This window comes from Apium graveolens, chromosome 9, assembly GCF_009905375.1.
Source record: "Apium graveolens cultivar Ventura chromosome 9, ASM990537v1, whole genome shotgun sequence".
NCBI classification, from domain to species: domain Eukaryota; kingdom Viridiplantae; phylum Streptophyta; class Magnoliopsida; order Apiales; family Apiaceae; genus Apium; species Apium graveolens.
The window spans coordinates 284220620-284236523 of record NC_133655.1 but is presented as its reverse complement, the minus strand read 5'-3'; the positions used below and the strand labels follow the sequence as shown (position 1 = coordinate 284236523).

The window sequence follows — 15904 nt, the reverse complement described above, 5'->3', positions numbered from 1 at the left end:
ACATTGACATTACCTCCTTCCATATTTTTGAAAAACCTCATGAGATTTTTATTATAGCTTTTTAAAGTACCCATCATCCTGATATACGTCTCTGCCTACAGAAAGCAGCTGGTCATATTTTGAACAAAACCAGGAAGGTCTTGTGTACATGTGCATCAGTGCCTGTAATACCTATAGGCTAAGTTAGCAAATATATCTACTATATATATTGGTGGCAGGAATATGTGTAGAAGTAGACTGCATATATAGATTACAGAAGAAAAAAGAAGCAGAAGCTCGATTTTGTGTTGTGTGCGTGAGTGAAACAAACAAAACTGTAGCCTGTATTTGTATTACAAAGAAGCTGTAGCTTTCCTTGAAATAAAAGTGAAGTGTTTATTTATTTATCAAATCTTATTTACTCTATATATTGAGTTTGATTTAAAAAAAAAGTGAAGCCCATACGCGCTTCCAACAAGTGGTATCCGAGCCAAGGTTACGTTTCTAAAAATGGCGAATATGGTGCAACCCAACATTCCAAGATTGATGGCCACAAATTACGGGAACTGGAGTATTCAAATGAAGGTGTTACTCGGTTCATACGATAATTGGGAAATTGTTGAAAGTGGTTATGGCGAGCCCGTAAATGAAGCGGCCCTTACAAATGCAGAGAAGATGATTTTGAAAGAGACCCGGAAAAAAGATAAAAAGGCGTTATATACAATTATTCAAAGTATTGACGACTCAACCTTTGAAAAAAATTCTGAAGCAAAAAGGCAAAAGAAGCATGAGAGATTTTACAAAAATCATTCCAAGGAGTTGAAAAGGTTAAAAAGGTGCGGCTCCAGGTGCTACGCGGGGAGTTCAAAAATTTAAAGATGAAGAGTTCTGAAAATATTGGTGAATTTTTTACGCGCTTGAAAATCGTGACAAATGAGATGAAAAGAAATGGTGAAAGTCTCGACGATGTTCGGGTCATGAAAAAACTCCTCTGTTCGCTGAACAGAAAATTTGATTACATGGTTACTTCATTGAGGAGTCAAAAGATTTGTCAACAATTTTGATTGACGGGCTGGTTGGTTCACTTCAAGCGCATGAGCAGCGAATGAACCAGTATGATGATGCAAGCCACTTAGAAAAGGCGTTGTAGAGTAAGGTGTCTATTGGTGATAGTTTTGGGAGTAGCAGTTCTGTACGTGGCAGAGGTTTTAGAGGTGGCTACCGTGGTGGACGAGGACGTGGAAGGCAGTCTTTCAACTGAGGCCAAAATTCTGAAAGTTATCAACCATCTGGTCGTGGTCAGAAGTTTAGAGGTCAAGGAAGAGGTGGATTTCAACGAGGTGACAAATCTCAATTTCACTGTTATAATAGTAATAAATTTGGTCACTTTAGTTACGAGTGTAGAGAACAAAAAATGGAAGAAATGAGTCATTTTTGTAACGCCCTCCAGACCCGGGGTATAAGTCTGGGGGTTACTATCTAATCACCAAACCTGTACAATCTGATTAATAATTAATAAAGAAATGAAACTAAACCCCTTTAACACTAACCAGGATCTTTTTAGGTTGAAGTATGAAAACAAGAACCTCTAACTACTTTATTACAACCCAAAATTCAAAATCTCACAAACTCTTTTTATTAAAAACCATTGTCTATTCAATTTCAAAACTAAGTTCATCTTTTATTCAAACATACACACACTAACTATCTACACTCCACCTCCTCGGCCAACTCAAAGCTTTCTTCCTGGATTGGGATCAACACCTTGGGTATGAGAGGATCCCGAGGCTTGACCCGCTTCTTTACCACTCGAGTCCTGATGGGTTTCATATTCCTTCTTAACTGAAAACAATAAGGTGAATAACAACAAAAAGGGTAAGCCAAAAATTGCTCAACAAGTCCATAAAATATAAACAGTATTAAGGCAATTTAAACGAAACCGCAATCCCGAGTATATCTGCAAAGATATAACCCCATAAGAATAGAAAGAAGGCCATTACTGGCGAGTACAAATGAACTAAACTGGACACAAGTTCGCATCTATATTCTGCTGATCAGTCAGAATATAATGCAGATCTATATCTCCATATATAGATCCAGTCGGGTACCCAGACACTACGACCCATATCGAGGCACCAGTCATATCCCGGTCCTCAGGATTAAGACACACTCAATCCCCAAAATATCATTATCCAGTCCATCGCTTAGCAACCGGAACAATCAGTATGCTTTGATATATTCTAATCACCAGAACATATCAATATCAATGTGTAACCAATGAATTATGAATCAAGAATTCAAGGAAACTGAGAAATAAAGAATCAAAATGAAATATGAATAAAGGAATAGTAAGTGTATATCAGTGATTATACACAAGAATTAAAAGATTGCAAACGTGATAAGCATCTGAAGTAATGTCACTATTCTGAAAGTAGAATAGGGGAAGAACTTGTCTTCTGCGCGACTTACTACAATTGCATCACCTTCGTCTATTACCGACTCAACGTGCCTTGCTGGCTTAGCTTCTGTTAGAGAAATAGACTGATTTAGTCATTTCGTACTTCAATTGCATCTTGAATCGATTTCACAACGTTCCTAACATCTACCCATGCGCTTATGACTGACTCATATATTATTTATTAACAAGTAAGACTCGATTAACCACATAATACACATAAGCACATAAGCACATAGTCATTTTTATAGTTACAGTAATTTTTATAATCAACATCGACTCGCTGATCGCTCAACTGATCGTTATCTGACTCGTTTCCCATTTTTCCGGAATTTTTCAGACTCTTCTCGGCATGCATTTCGAATGAGAATCAAACAAGTAATAAGGTCAACTAATTTCTAGGAGAAATTTCTAGGAGAAATTAGACTTTAATTTATTTTTAATGGAAAGAATTCATTTTTCTGAGTCAAAGGGCTTTCGTTTCGCTCGAATCGGATTAACGGTCTAATTATTACCAATTAAATACTGATAATTCAATTCATTACTCAATATAATTAATTATTACTAATTTTTAAAATCCTAAAATAATTTTTAAATAATATTTAAGAAAAATTAGAATTAAAAATGATTTTTCTATAATTATTGGAATTAAAATTAATTAATATGATTTATTGAAAATTATTTGATTAATTATTAAAATAAATAATCATTATTAAATAATTAATAAATAATAAATAACTAATAAATAAATAATAAATAATTGAGAAAATAATTAAAACTGATTTTTTTAGAAAATATTACAGAATTATTTATAATATAAATCAATTAATTAAGTAATTAATTAATCAATTTATAAAATAAATAAAACTGATTTTTAAAATTAATAAAAATAAAATAAAAATTAAAAATCCAAAAACAATTGTCAGAATCAGAATATATGACAACTCAGATCAAAATCGGGTAATTTGAACGGGTCAAACGGGTCAAAATCCGGGTCGTGAAGAACATGCCGTATTTTGCCCAGAATCCAACCACCGGAGCAGATTCCGGTGGGCCAAATTTCAGGCCAAAAACAACACTGTTTGGTGTGTTTTTGACTGGGTTTTCATTCCTGACATCTACCCCAATCTATTCCCGGCCAAAACGAATCAAAAACATCCCTGAAACTTCATCTCCGATCAAACTGACTTCAATTTCCGGCTAAAATCCCATCTTTTGATTATGTAAAACCAAACTCAACGTTCTATAGTGCAAATCAAATCTAAGAACATATATAATAAAAGCCCTAACCTTTCAGGAACCAAAGATTCACAGAAAACATCGAGTTGTAATTTGAAAATTCAGTATATACCCTAATAATCGTGAATCACGATACATATATCGTTTAATCAATTAAACACCATGAATCAACTGTAAATCATCTGACAAAGCTATATCAATCATCAAAACATCAAAATAACCCTGAAATCAAAAAGGCCTAATTCGAACATAAACCCTAGAATTTGAAAATCAAAAACTATGAATTAATACGTGAAATTGATGCTAAAAACAGAAAGAACAGATCAAAACCTTCGATTTGGTTACTGGAATCACACGATTTGATGAAGAAATCAGCTGGAAATCACAGTTTGATTCTCGACCCGATTCAAGTTCTTCCCGACCCGATTTGCAGAGAAAATTAATTAATTTCCGATTTTTAGTTAATAATTAATAATAATTAAATAAAAACTAGGCTATTTATAGTAGTAAAATTAATACTCCTAAATAAAATTAAGGCCCTAATTTTACACTTTTTAAAATTAATAGGCCCCTAATTTTATATTTTTGAGTATTAAATTTTAATTTATATTTATTTTATATATATAATATATATTCCAAAATTTCCCAAAAAATGTGAGTAATGCAAAAATGCAAAGAAATAATATAAATGAAAGTCCTATAATTTTATAAAAATGAAAATGTAATTTTTGTGGGGTTTTTAACACCCAATGGGGCCCGGAAAAGTCATTTTTCACAGAACGAGAAAATTTATAAAATGCCTAGATGTTCAGAATAATGCGATGATAAAAGTCGTTTGATGAAAAATAAGGCCCATTATTTTATTTGAAATACTTGCTTTAAAATCATGGTTCGGGTCGTAAGATGTTTGGAATGAAGGCGATAAATGCAAAATAAAATATCTGAAAAATATCTTAAAAATACCGGAATGACACAGAATGCACGTAACACGCAACAACTAGGGTTTGACAGATACTTACACATAAATGACACATTAACACACATCAATTATTAAAAAAAATATGATATAATACTGACGCAGATTTCCCAGACGTTACATCCTTCCCCTATTAATAGGATTCTATCCTCAGAATCTTACTATGAGAATAATTGAGGATATTTCTTTAACATTTCACTCTCAAGTTCCCAGGTTGATTCTTCAACCATAGGATTTCTCCACAAAATTTGCACTAAAGATACAGACTTATTTCTTAACATTTTCTCTCGCCGATCTAAAATTCTTACCGGCTGTTCTACAAAAGACAAATCATGTTGGATATCTATCGGTTCATACTCGATTACATGCCTAGAATCAGGATTATATCGCTTAAGCATCGACACGCGAAACACATTGTGAATATGTTGCATATGAGGCGGTAAAGCTAATTCGTCCGCAACTTTTCCCACTTTCTTCAAAATTTCAAACGGTCCGACGTATCGTGGTTTCAATTTACCCTTGTTGCCAAATCTGGTCAATCCTTTCCATGGCGATATTTTGAGTTATACGTGTTCTCCTTCCTGATAATCCATATCTTTCCGTGCTTGATCGGTATATTTGCGTTGCCTGTTTTGTGCTGCATCTAATCATTTTCGAATAATTTCGATCTTTTCTTTAGTTTGTTGGATTAATTGTGGACCCAAAATCTTGCATTCTCCAACTTCATCCCAATGTACTGTGATCTCCATTTTCTTCCGTATAATGCTTCGTACGGTGGCATTCCAATGCTGGCGTGATATCTGTTGTTGTAAGAAAATTCTACCAATGGTAAATGCTCATCTCAACTGCCTTCGAAATCAATCGCACAAACTCGTAGCATATCTTCAATTGTTTGGATAGTTCTTTCACTTTGCCCATCGGTTTGCGGATGATACGCGGTACTCATGTTTAATTTTGTTCCAAGACATTCTTGAAATTGTCTCCAAAATCTTGAGTTAAAACGGGGATCTCGATCAGACACTATAGATATTGGAACTCCATGTCGCATCACAATTTCTTTAAGATATATGTGCACTAGCTTGTCGAGTGAAAATCTTTCGTTAATCGGTAGAAAATGTGCCGACTTCGTGAGTCTGTCAACAATCACCCATATCGCATCATGATTTGCTTTAGTCCGTGGTAGTCCTACCACAAAATCCATCGCTAAATGTTCCCATTTCCATTCTGGAATATCTAACAGTTGTAATAATCCGATCGGACATTGATGTTCCGCTTTGACTCGCTGGCATGTGTAGCATTTACTTACCCATTCTGCTATTTCCTTCTTCATATTCGGCCACCAAAAGTTTTCCTTCAGATCGCGATACATTTTTGTATTTCCTGGATGAATGGAATACTTCGAGCTGTGCGCATCTCGCAATATTTCTTCTTTTAGTTCTGCCACGTTAGAGATCCAGATTCTCGATGCAAAGCGTAGAATTCCTTCATTATCCTTCTGAGTTGTGATTTCTTCTCCCGTTAAGTCGTCATCCTGACTCATCACTTCTTCTTGACAGCGGCGAATCTTCTCTAGCAACTCTGGTTGAAAAATCATAGCATAGATAGCTTCTGTAGATTCATTGGGAACACGAATTTCAATCTCCAACCTGTCAAATTCCTTGGCTAATTCTTCGCATGAAGTTAACAAATTCAATCTTCCTATCCTGCTCAGCGCATCTGCCATAACATTTGCTTTCCCTGGATGATAACAGATCATAACATCGTAATCCTTAATTAATTCCAGCCATCGACGTTGTCTCATGTTCAGTTCCTTTTGCGTAAAGATGTACTTCAGACTTTTATGATCTGTGTAGATTTCACATTTCTCACCATATAGATAGTGTCGCCAAAGTTTCAACACAAATGCGATCGCTGCTAATTCCAGGTCATGAGTAGGATATTTCTGTTCATGAGGGTTTGAGCTGTCTCGAAGCATATGCAATGACGTTACCATGCTGCATCAATACACATCCTAATCCGTGATACGAAGCATCGCTGTAAATGACGAAATTTCCATGTTCGTCTGGCAATACGAGTACCGGTGCGGTTACTAGCCGATTCTTCAGCTCTTGAAAACTTTCTTCACATTTGTCATTCCATACGAACTTTTCACTTTTTCGAGTTAACTTGGTCGATAGCGTTGCTATTTTCACAAAATCTTTGACAAATCTTCTATAATATCCTGCCAATCCCAAGAAACTTCGAACTTCCATCGGTGTCTTTGGTCTTTCCCAATTTAACACAGCTTCAATCTTTGCTGGATCGACTTGGATGCCTTCTCTACTGATGATGTACCCTAGAAATTGTACTTCTTTCAACCAAAATTCACATTTCGAGAATTTTGCATACAGTTGTTCTTTCCTCAGAATTTCCAAAGCTATCCTCAAGTGCTCAGTATGCTCTTCTTCTGTCCTTGAGTAAATCAAGATGTCATCAATAAATACGATCATAAATTTGTCCAAGTATTTCTTGAATACCCTATTCATTAGATCCATGAATACTGCTGGCGTATTAGTCAAACCGAATGCCATTACAAGAAACTCGTAATGTCCATATCTCGTACGAAATGCAGTCTTGGGAATATCTTCGGCTTTAATCTTCAATTGATGATAGCCTGATCGCAAATCTATCTTCGAAAACCATGCGACTCCTTTTAGTTGATCGAACAAATCATCGATTCTTGGTAAATGATACTTGTTCTTGATAGTTAGCTTATTCAATTCCTGATAGTCAATGCATAATCACAGACTGCCATCTTTCTTCTTCACGAACAATACTGGTGCACCCCATGGGGATACACTGGATCGTATGATGCCTCGGTCTAGCAGATCTTGCAATTGCGTTGACAATTCCTTCATCTCGAATGGAGCCATTCGATATAGAGCTTTCGAAACTGGTTATGTACCTGGTGCTAGATCAATCGTGAATTCAATTTCTCGATCTGGCGGTATCCCTAGAAGCTCGTCTGGAAAGACGTCCGGGAACTCACATACAACTGAAATGTCTTCTAGTTTAGAACTTCCTTTTTCAGTATCTAACACGTAAGCTATGTACATCTCACATCCTTGTCGAAGCAATCGTTTGGTCTGCATCACTGTTAAAAATTTCTTCCGCTGTTTTTTGCCCTTGAAAATTACCGTTGCATTTTCCGCAGTTCGCAATTTGACTTTCTTATTTGCGCAATCGATCTGAGCATTATGACACGCTAACCAATCCATTCCCAAAATGACATCAAACTCTCCTAGCTTAAAAGGAATCAAGTCTACCGAAAAATGATGTCTGGTTATTTCTATATCACATGCAGGACATACTCGATCTACTGGAACTTGGTCGTCATTCGCTAATTTTATAATTAACATCTCGCCCAACCACTCGATTTCGCAATGTAACTTATTAAGGAATTCTTCAGAAATAAATAAGCGAGTAACTCCAGAATCAATTAATACTTTTGAACTTACGGAATTCACCAAAAGCGTACCTGCGATTACACTCGGACTCTGCACTCCTTCTTTCATTGTAATGTTGAAAGTTCTTGCTCTGGGTTGATTAGGCAGTGGCGGAGGTAATGCCAACACTCTTTGAATACTGGCTGCCATGGCTGGTCTTTTACAATTTCTGGCGATATGCCCTTTCTTTCCACAGTGGGAGCAAGTAATTCCCGCTATTTTTCCCACTGGACATTCATTAGGATAATGCCCTTTCTGCTTACATCGGTAACACATCACATCCCTTTTAATACATGCGCCAGTATGTTTTTGATTACATGTCTTGTAGTACGACACTGGGACTCTGACCATTCCCTGCTGACTGGGGGCTTGGAAACAATTACCTGTTTTCCGGGTACCTGTTCCTATCCTTTTAAAATTCAAATTTTTCCGGGCTTGAAATCCCGGTTTCCTGCTGGAGCAGTCTTGGAAACTTCCCTGTCCTTTATCCTGCTGAGATCTTTCACTTTCCCCTTCAATAATCAAAGCTTTCTGGACTACGGCGGTATACGTCATTAATTCAAAAACTGCAACTTGTCCACGGATCTACGGTCGTAATCCTTCTTGAAACCTTTGAACTAGCTTCTCTTCAGTATCAACCTGTTCTGGAACAAACCTAGCCAACTCAGTAAATTTGGCCTCATACTCTACTACGGACATATTTCCTTGCTTCAGTTCCAAAAACTTAATCTGCATTTGGTTTTTCACGTAGCGAGGAAAATGCTTTTCTAAGAACAATTCTTTAAACCTATCCCATGCAATAACATTTTCACTCTCTAAAGCCTTTTTAGATTCCCACCAATAATTTGCCTCTCCTTTCAACAAGTAACTAGCAAAGTCAGTTTTCTGCTCTTCACCTACTTTGACTAGCGCAAATGCTTTCTCTATTTCTTTCAACCAGGTGGTAGCCTTAATAGGATCAGTAGACCCCTCAAATTTTGGAGGTTTAACCGACTGAAACTGCTTGAAAGTAATAACAGGTAGTGCTGGCGGTATCTGAAGCTCAGGACGAATTGGCTGCGGTAACATTTGTTGTTGAATCTGTTGCTGCTGATGCTGCATCTGTTGCTGTATCATTACCATCTGTTGTTGCATCAGATGGAACATTTGGTTCATGGTCTCATTAGTCTGTGCTTCGGAATTACTGTTAGAAGTCTCAGTCCTAGTCTTTCTTTTTGATGCCATCTTCTGATAATAAAACAAGTGATATTTCTTTAACAGCTTAATAAAAAATTGACAATAAGTAAGAAAGCAATTTATCCTGTATTAACAACATGGTTCGAATAAAGGAAACAATTGCTTAATATAAAAACAGGAAATGTAAATAGTTAAATAAAATGGTTGTTCTTTTCTTTCTCTTTTTTTTTTCTTTTTTTTTCCAACATAATTTATAATATGAAAAGCTGTAAAACAATAAAGTGAAGGTAAATGCTGTAAAACTGTAAAGACTGAAATTTAAATAAAAGAAATTTGAAAAAAATTTATTTTATATATATGACACCAGCCTCAGGTGTAAATGCTTGATACAAAAAGTCTCGCTCTGCTGGTTATCACCGCGGATACAAGTCACACTAACTACTATCAGTCAAACTACTACTAGAGGTTAAACTAATACTACATACATACACACTACTCACTATGTTATACTATGCTGCATCTATATACATCTGTACTCCGAAGTCACTGTCTCAAAACCCAGGCGGAATACGCCTCAGCTCCTCCCTAAGTGCCTGGACCAAAGTCTGTGCCAAGCGGAATATCCTGTAGAACTCTGCGAAAGAAGATGGTCCTTCATGAGTCAAATCATCGAGCTCCCAAGTGGCACTCATCAAAACCAACAATAATCTCTGTCTCATAAAGTAATCTGGCTGTAAGGCCGCTAACGGTCCTCTGTCCCTCTGGTCAAACAAATGCATAATCTCTCGACACTGTTCTCTCCAATACTCCACATCATCCCTCATAACCCTGTACTCATGGTATGGTACCATATGCGGCTGTGCAACCTGACCTACTGACTCCTGTGAAGGAACCCTCGGTATACCTGCACCTTGTTGTGGTAATCCTAACTGTAGATCCACATCATGCTCTCCCATCCCCTCGACTGGAATCATATGATATACATCCGGCTCTGGGGAATGCACTGGTATAGGAGGTAACACTGGTGGTGGTGGTAACTCTGGCTCAATCCCCGGTATAAACTGATGCTCAACTAGTAAAGGAACCATCAGCTCAAAGAACTCAAGTGGATCGAACATTTCTATAGGGTCCCGGGCTATCCCCTGTACTGGTGAAACTGGCTCTTGTGGCAATGGTGGTGGAGGTGGTAGAGGAGGAAACAAGTACTCAGATACTGGAGGTATAACTGGTGCTGCTGGCCCGGTGACTGTCCTCTCCGAAGAAGCCGAATATCCTGAAGACGCCATCTAATAATATACCAAAGAAAGAAGAAAGGTCACTGAATAATCCTAATATTTATACTTTCTTATTCTAATCTGACCTAAATCCTAACACCACTCTTCCTATTTGACTATTCCTATCCTATGTGAACTCCCTATCCTATCTTGACCCTAATGTTCTTGTTTTTAGGGACCAAACCTACAGTTCTGATGCCAAACCTGTAACACCCTCCAGACCCGGGGTATAAGTCTGGGGGTTACTAGCTAATCACTAAACCTGTACAATCTGATTAATAATTAATAAAGAAATGAAACTAAACCCCTTTAACACTAACCAGGATCTTTTTAGGTTGAAGTATGAAAACAAGAACCTCTAACTACTTTATTACAACCCAAAATTCAAAATCTCACAAATTCTTTTTATTACAAACCATTGTCTATTCAAATTCAAGACTAAGTTCATCTTTTATTCAAACACACACACACACACTAACTATCTACACTCCACCTACTCAGGCAACTCAAAGCTTTCTTCCTGGATTGGGATCAACACCTTGGGTATGAGAGGATCCCGAGGCTTGACCCGCTTCTTTACCACTCGAGTCCTGATGGGTTTCATATTCTTTCTTAACTGAAAACAATAAGGTGAATAACAACAAAAAGGGTGAGCCAAAAATTGCTCAACAAGTCCACAAAATATAAACAGTATTAAGGCAATTTAAACGAAACCGCAATCCTGAGTATATCTGCAAAGATATAACCCCACGAGAATAGAAAGAAGGCCATTACTGGCGAGTACAAATGAACTAAACTGGATACAAGTTCGCATCTATATTCTGCTGATCAGTCAGAATATAATGCAGATCTATATCTCCATATATAGATCCAGTCGGGTACCCAGGCACTGCGGCCCATATCGAGGCACCAGTCATATCCCGGTCCTTAGGATTAAGACACACTCCATCCCCAAAATATCATTATCCAGTCCATCGCTTAGCAACCGGAACAATCGGTATGCTTTGATATATTCTAATCACCAGAACATATCAATATCAATGTGTAACCAATGAATTATGATTCAAGAATTCAAGGAAACTGAGAAATTAAAAATCAAAATGAAATATGAATAATGGAATAGTAAGTGTATATCAGTGATTATACACAAGAATCAAAAGAGTGCAAACGTGATAAGCATATGAAGTAATGTCACTATTCTGAAAGTAGAATAGGGGAAGAACTTGCCTTCTGCGCGACTTACTACAATTGCATCACCTTCGTCTATTATCGACTCAACCTGCCTTGCTGGCTTAGCTTCTGCTAGAGAAATAAACTGATTTAGTCATTTCGTACTTCAATTGCATCTTGAATCGATTTCACAACGTTCCTAACGTCTACCCATGCGCTTATGACTAACTCATGTAATATTTATTAACAAGTAAGACTCCATTAACCACATAATACACATAAGCGCATAAGCACATAGTCATTTTTATAGTTACAGTAATTTTTAGAATCAATATCGACTCGCTGATCGCTCAACTGATCGTTATCTGACTCGTTTCCCATTTTTCCGGAATTTTTCGGACTCGTCTCGGCACGCATTTCGACTGACAATCAAACAAGTAACAAGGTCAACTAATTTCTAGGATAAATTAGACTTTAATATTATTTTTAATGGAAAGAATTCATTTTTCTGAGTCAAAGGGCTTTCGTTTCGCTCGAATCGGACTAACGGTCAAATTATTACCAATTAAATACTGATAATTCAATTTATTACTCAATATAATTAATTATTACTAATTTTTAAAATCCTATAATAATTTTTAAATAATTATTTCAGAAAAATCAGAATTAAACATGATTTTTCTATAATTATTGGAACTAAAATGAATTTATTATGATTTATTGAAAATTATTTGATTAATTTTCAAAATAATAAATCATTATTAAATAATTAATAAATAATAAATAAATAATAAATAATTGAGAAAATAATTAAATCTGATTTTTTTGAAAATATTACAGAATTATTTATAATATAAATTAATTAATTAAGAAATTAATTAATCAATTTATAAAATAAATAAAACTGATTTTTAAAAATTAATAAAAATAAAATAAAAATTAAAAATCCAAAAACGATTGTCAGAATCAGAATATCTGACAATTCAGATCAAAACCGGGTAATCTGAACGGGTCAAACAGGTCAAAATCCGGGGCGTGAAGAACACGCCGGATTTTGCCCAGAATCCGGCCACCGGAGCAGATTCCGGTGGGTCGAATTACAGGCCAAAAATAACACCGTTTGGTGTGTTTTTCACTGGGTTTTCATTCCTGACAACTACCCCAATCTATTCCCGGCCAAAACGAACCAAAAACATCCCTGAAATTTCATCTCCGATCAAACCGACTTCAATTTCCGGCCAAAATCCTATCTTTTGATTCTGTAAACCAAACTCAACGTTCTATAGTGAAAATCAAAGCTAAGAACACATATAATCAAAGCCCTAACCTTTCAGGAACCAAAGATTCACAGAAAACATCGAGTTATAATTTGAAAATTAAGTATAAACCCTAATAATCGTGAATCATGATACATACATCGTTTAATCAATTAAACACCATGAATCAACTGCAAATCATCTGACAAAGCTATATCAATCATCAAAACATCAAAATAACCCTGAAATCAAAAAGGCCTAATTCGAACATAAGCCCTAGAATTTGAAAATCCAAAACTACGAATTAATACGTGAAATTGATGTTAAAACAAAAAGAACAGATCAAAACCTTCGATTTGGTTACTGGAATAACACGATTTGATGAAGAAATCAGCTGGAAATCACGGTTTAATTCTCGACCCGATTCAAGTTCTTCCCAACCCTATTTGCAGAGAAAATTAATTAATTTCTGATTTTTAGTTAATAATTAATAATAATTAAATAAAAATTAGGCTATTTATAGTAGTAAAATTAATACTCCTAAATAAAAATTCTACACTTTTTAAAATTTATAGGCCCCTAATTTTATAATTTTTGAGTATTAAATTTTAATTTATATTTATTTTATATATATAATATATATGCCAAAATTTCCCAAAAATTGTGAATAATGCAAAAATGAAAAGAAATAATATAAATGAAAGTCCTATAATTTTATAAAAATGAAAATGTGATTTTTGTGGGGTTTTTAACACCCAATGGGGCCCGGAAAAGTCATTTTTCACAGAACGAGAAAATTTATAAAATGCCTAGATGTTCAGAATAATGCGATGATAAAAGTCGTTTGATGAAAAATAAGACCCATTATTTTATTTGAAATACTTGCTTTAAAATCATGGTTCGGGTCGTAAGACGTTTGAAATGAAGGCGATAAATGCAAAATAAAATATCTGAAAAATATCTTAAAAATACCGGAATGACACAGAATGCACGTAACACGCAACAACTAGGGTTTGACAGATACTTACACATAAATGACACATTAACACACATCATTTATTAAAAAAAATATGATATAATACAGACGTAGATTTCCCAGACGTTACAATTTTGTAGCAGGAAAAGAAGACAAAGATGTTGGTTCTGCTATGTTCCTTACTTACAAAGGAGACGAGGAAGGGAAGAAGAATATTTGGTATCTTGATTCTGGTGCGAGCAATCACATGTCCGGCCACAAAGATTTATTTACGGAGATAGACGAGACTGTCACAAGAGAAGTCACTTTCAGTGATTCTTCAAAAATTCCAGTCAAAGGAAAAGGTACAATTACGATTATGACAAAGAATGGTGATAAAAGGTATAAATGATGTTTATTACATACCTACTTTGAAAAGTAATATCATCAGTCTTGGCCACCTTGTGGAGAAAGGATATAATATTCAGATGCAGGATAATTCTTATACCATTAGAAATCAGGTTCGAGAATTGATCGCGAATGTGGAGATGTCAAAGAATCGCCTATTCACACTTGATATGCAGACAAAGGTGCATAAGTGTTTGAAGTCGGTCATTAAAAATGACTCATGGTTATGGCATTTAAGATTCGGTCATGTTGGATTTTCTGGTTTGAAATTATTGTCTAAGACAAAGATGGTGGACGACTTGCCAGAAATCAATGAACCAGAAAATTTATGTGAAGCATGTGTCAAGGGGAACCCCACCTGGGACACAAATCAAAGAGGCTAACTAAGTCAACCCTGGAGTCTAATATTCATAAGACCCCAGGGTTAGGGGGCTACAAATCAAAGAAAAACCCCCAAAATTTTTCTTCCAACAGTTTAAAGAACCCCACCTTGGACACAAATCAAATAGGCTAACCAGGTCAACCTAGGAGTCTCATATTCATAAGACCCCGGGGTTAGGGGAAACAAATCAAAGATAAACCCCAAAAATTTTCTTCCAACAGTGTAAGAAACCCCACCTTTGACACAAGTCAAAAAAGCTAACCAAGTTAACCCCAGAGTCACATATTCATAAGACCCCGATGTTAGGGGCAACAAATCAAAGAAAAATCCCAAAAAATTTCTTCCAACAATTTAAGGATAACTAATTTACTCCCCCATCCGGATAACCCGCATAAGGGAGTGGGAGGCCAATGATAACCCATATTAGTTCAGGCCCAATAAAGGGATCCTAGGGCCCAATTAGCAATAACCCTGGGAGACTTCGGGACACGTGGAAATATCACCGCCGTCAACGTGGCCCGGATCCAGAACCTTCCAACGGTCTGGATCCAGAGGTATGTTGGCTCATCAGAGACGTCCACACATCCTTCAGTCAAAAAATTCACCTACGGCCCAGATCAAAGGTACAAACCCCTAAATCCTACTGGGAAGCCTATAATAGGCTGAACAAAAGGTGTATTGGGGGTTACTGAATCTTTACTATACACACTTCTATACGCACACCACTATCTATCCGTTAATTCCTATTTTTCCCTTTCTTCTCCAATACCCCTTCTCATTCTCACACCGGAGGTGCCGCGGGGACGCCACCCCCCTCCGGATCTGTTTTGCAGGAGCCCATCCTACAACTACACCACGAACCACCGTCATTTATGCCCAAATGGAGGTTGAGTTCGGGTAGAACAAGGAGAAGACCCTGGGGTGATCTGGAATTATCACACATTGCACTTGATCATCCCCTTCCGTGGCATTGTCCAGCGAGCATTAACGTTTACATGGACTAGTGTGTGCCCATGAGCACATGCTAAGAGTTAGTGATTGAAGGGGTGTCCATAAAATTTTGGTGGAGAGCTCATTAGTAATGATGGATCCACCTGCATGCACAAAAATCTCCACCAATAAAATTTTTACAACTCATCAATCACACTT

The 15904-nt window shown here is 36.3% G+C and overlaps 1 protein-coding gene across 1 annotated transcript; it reads left to right on the top strand.

Annotated features, from left to right (window-relative positions):
• Positions 1-489: 489 nt before the first annotated feature.
• Positions 490-14756, top strand: LOC141686474 (uncharacterized). Its single transcript, XM_074491507.1, has 3 exons — positions 490-815; positions 14095-14367; positions 14417-14756. Exons 1-3 carry the CDS (start codon positions 490-492, stop codon positions 14754-14756), a joined length of 939 nt encoding a protein of 312 aa, XP_074347608.1.
• Positions 14757-15904: the final 1148 nt, after the last annotated feature.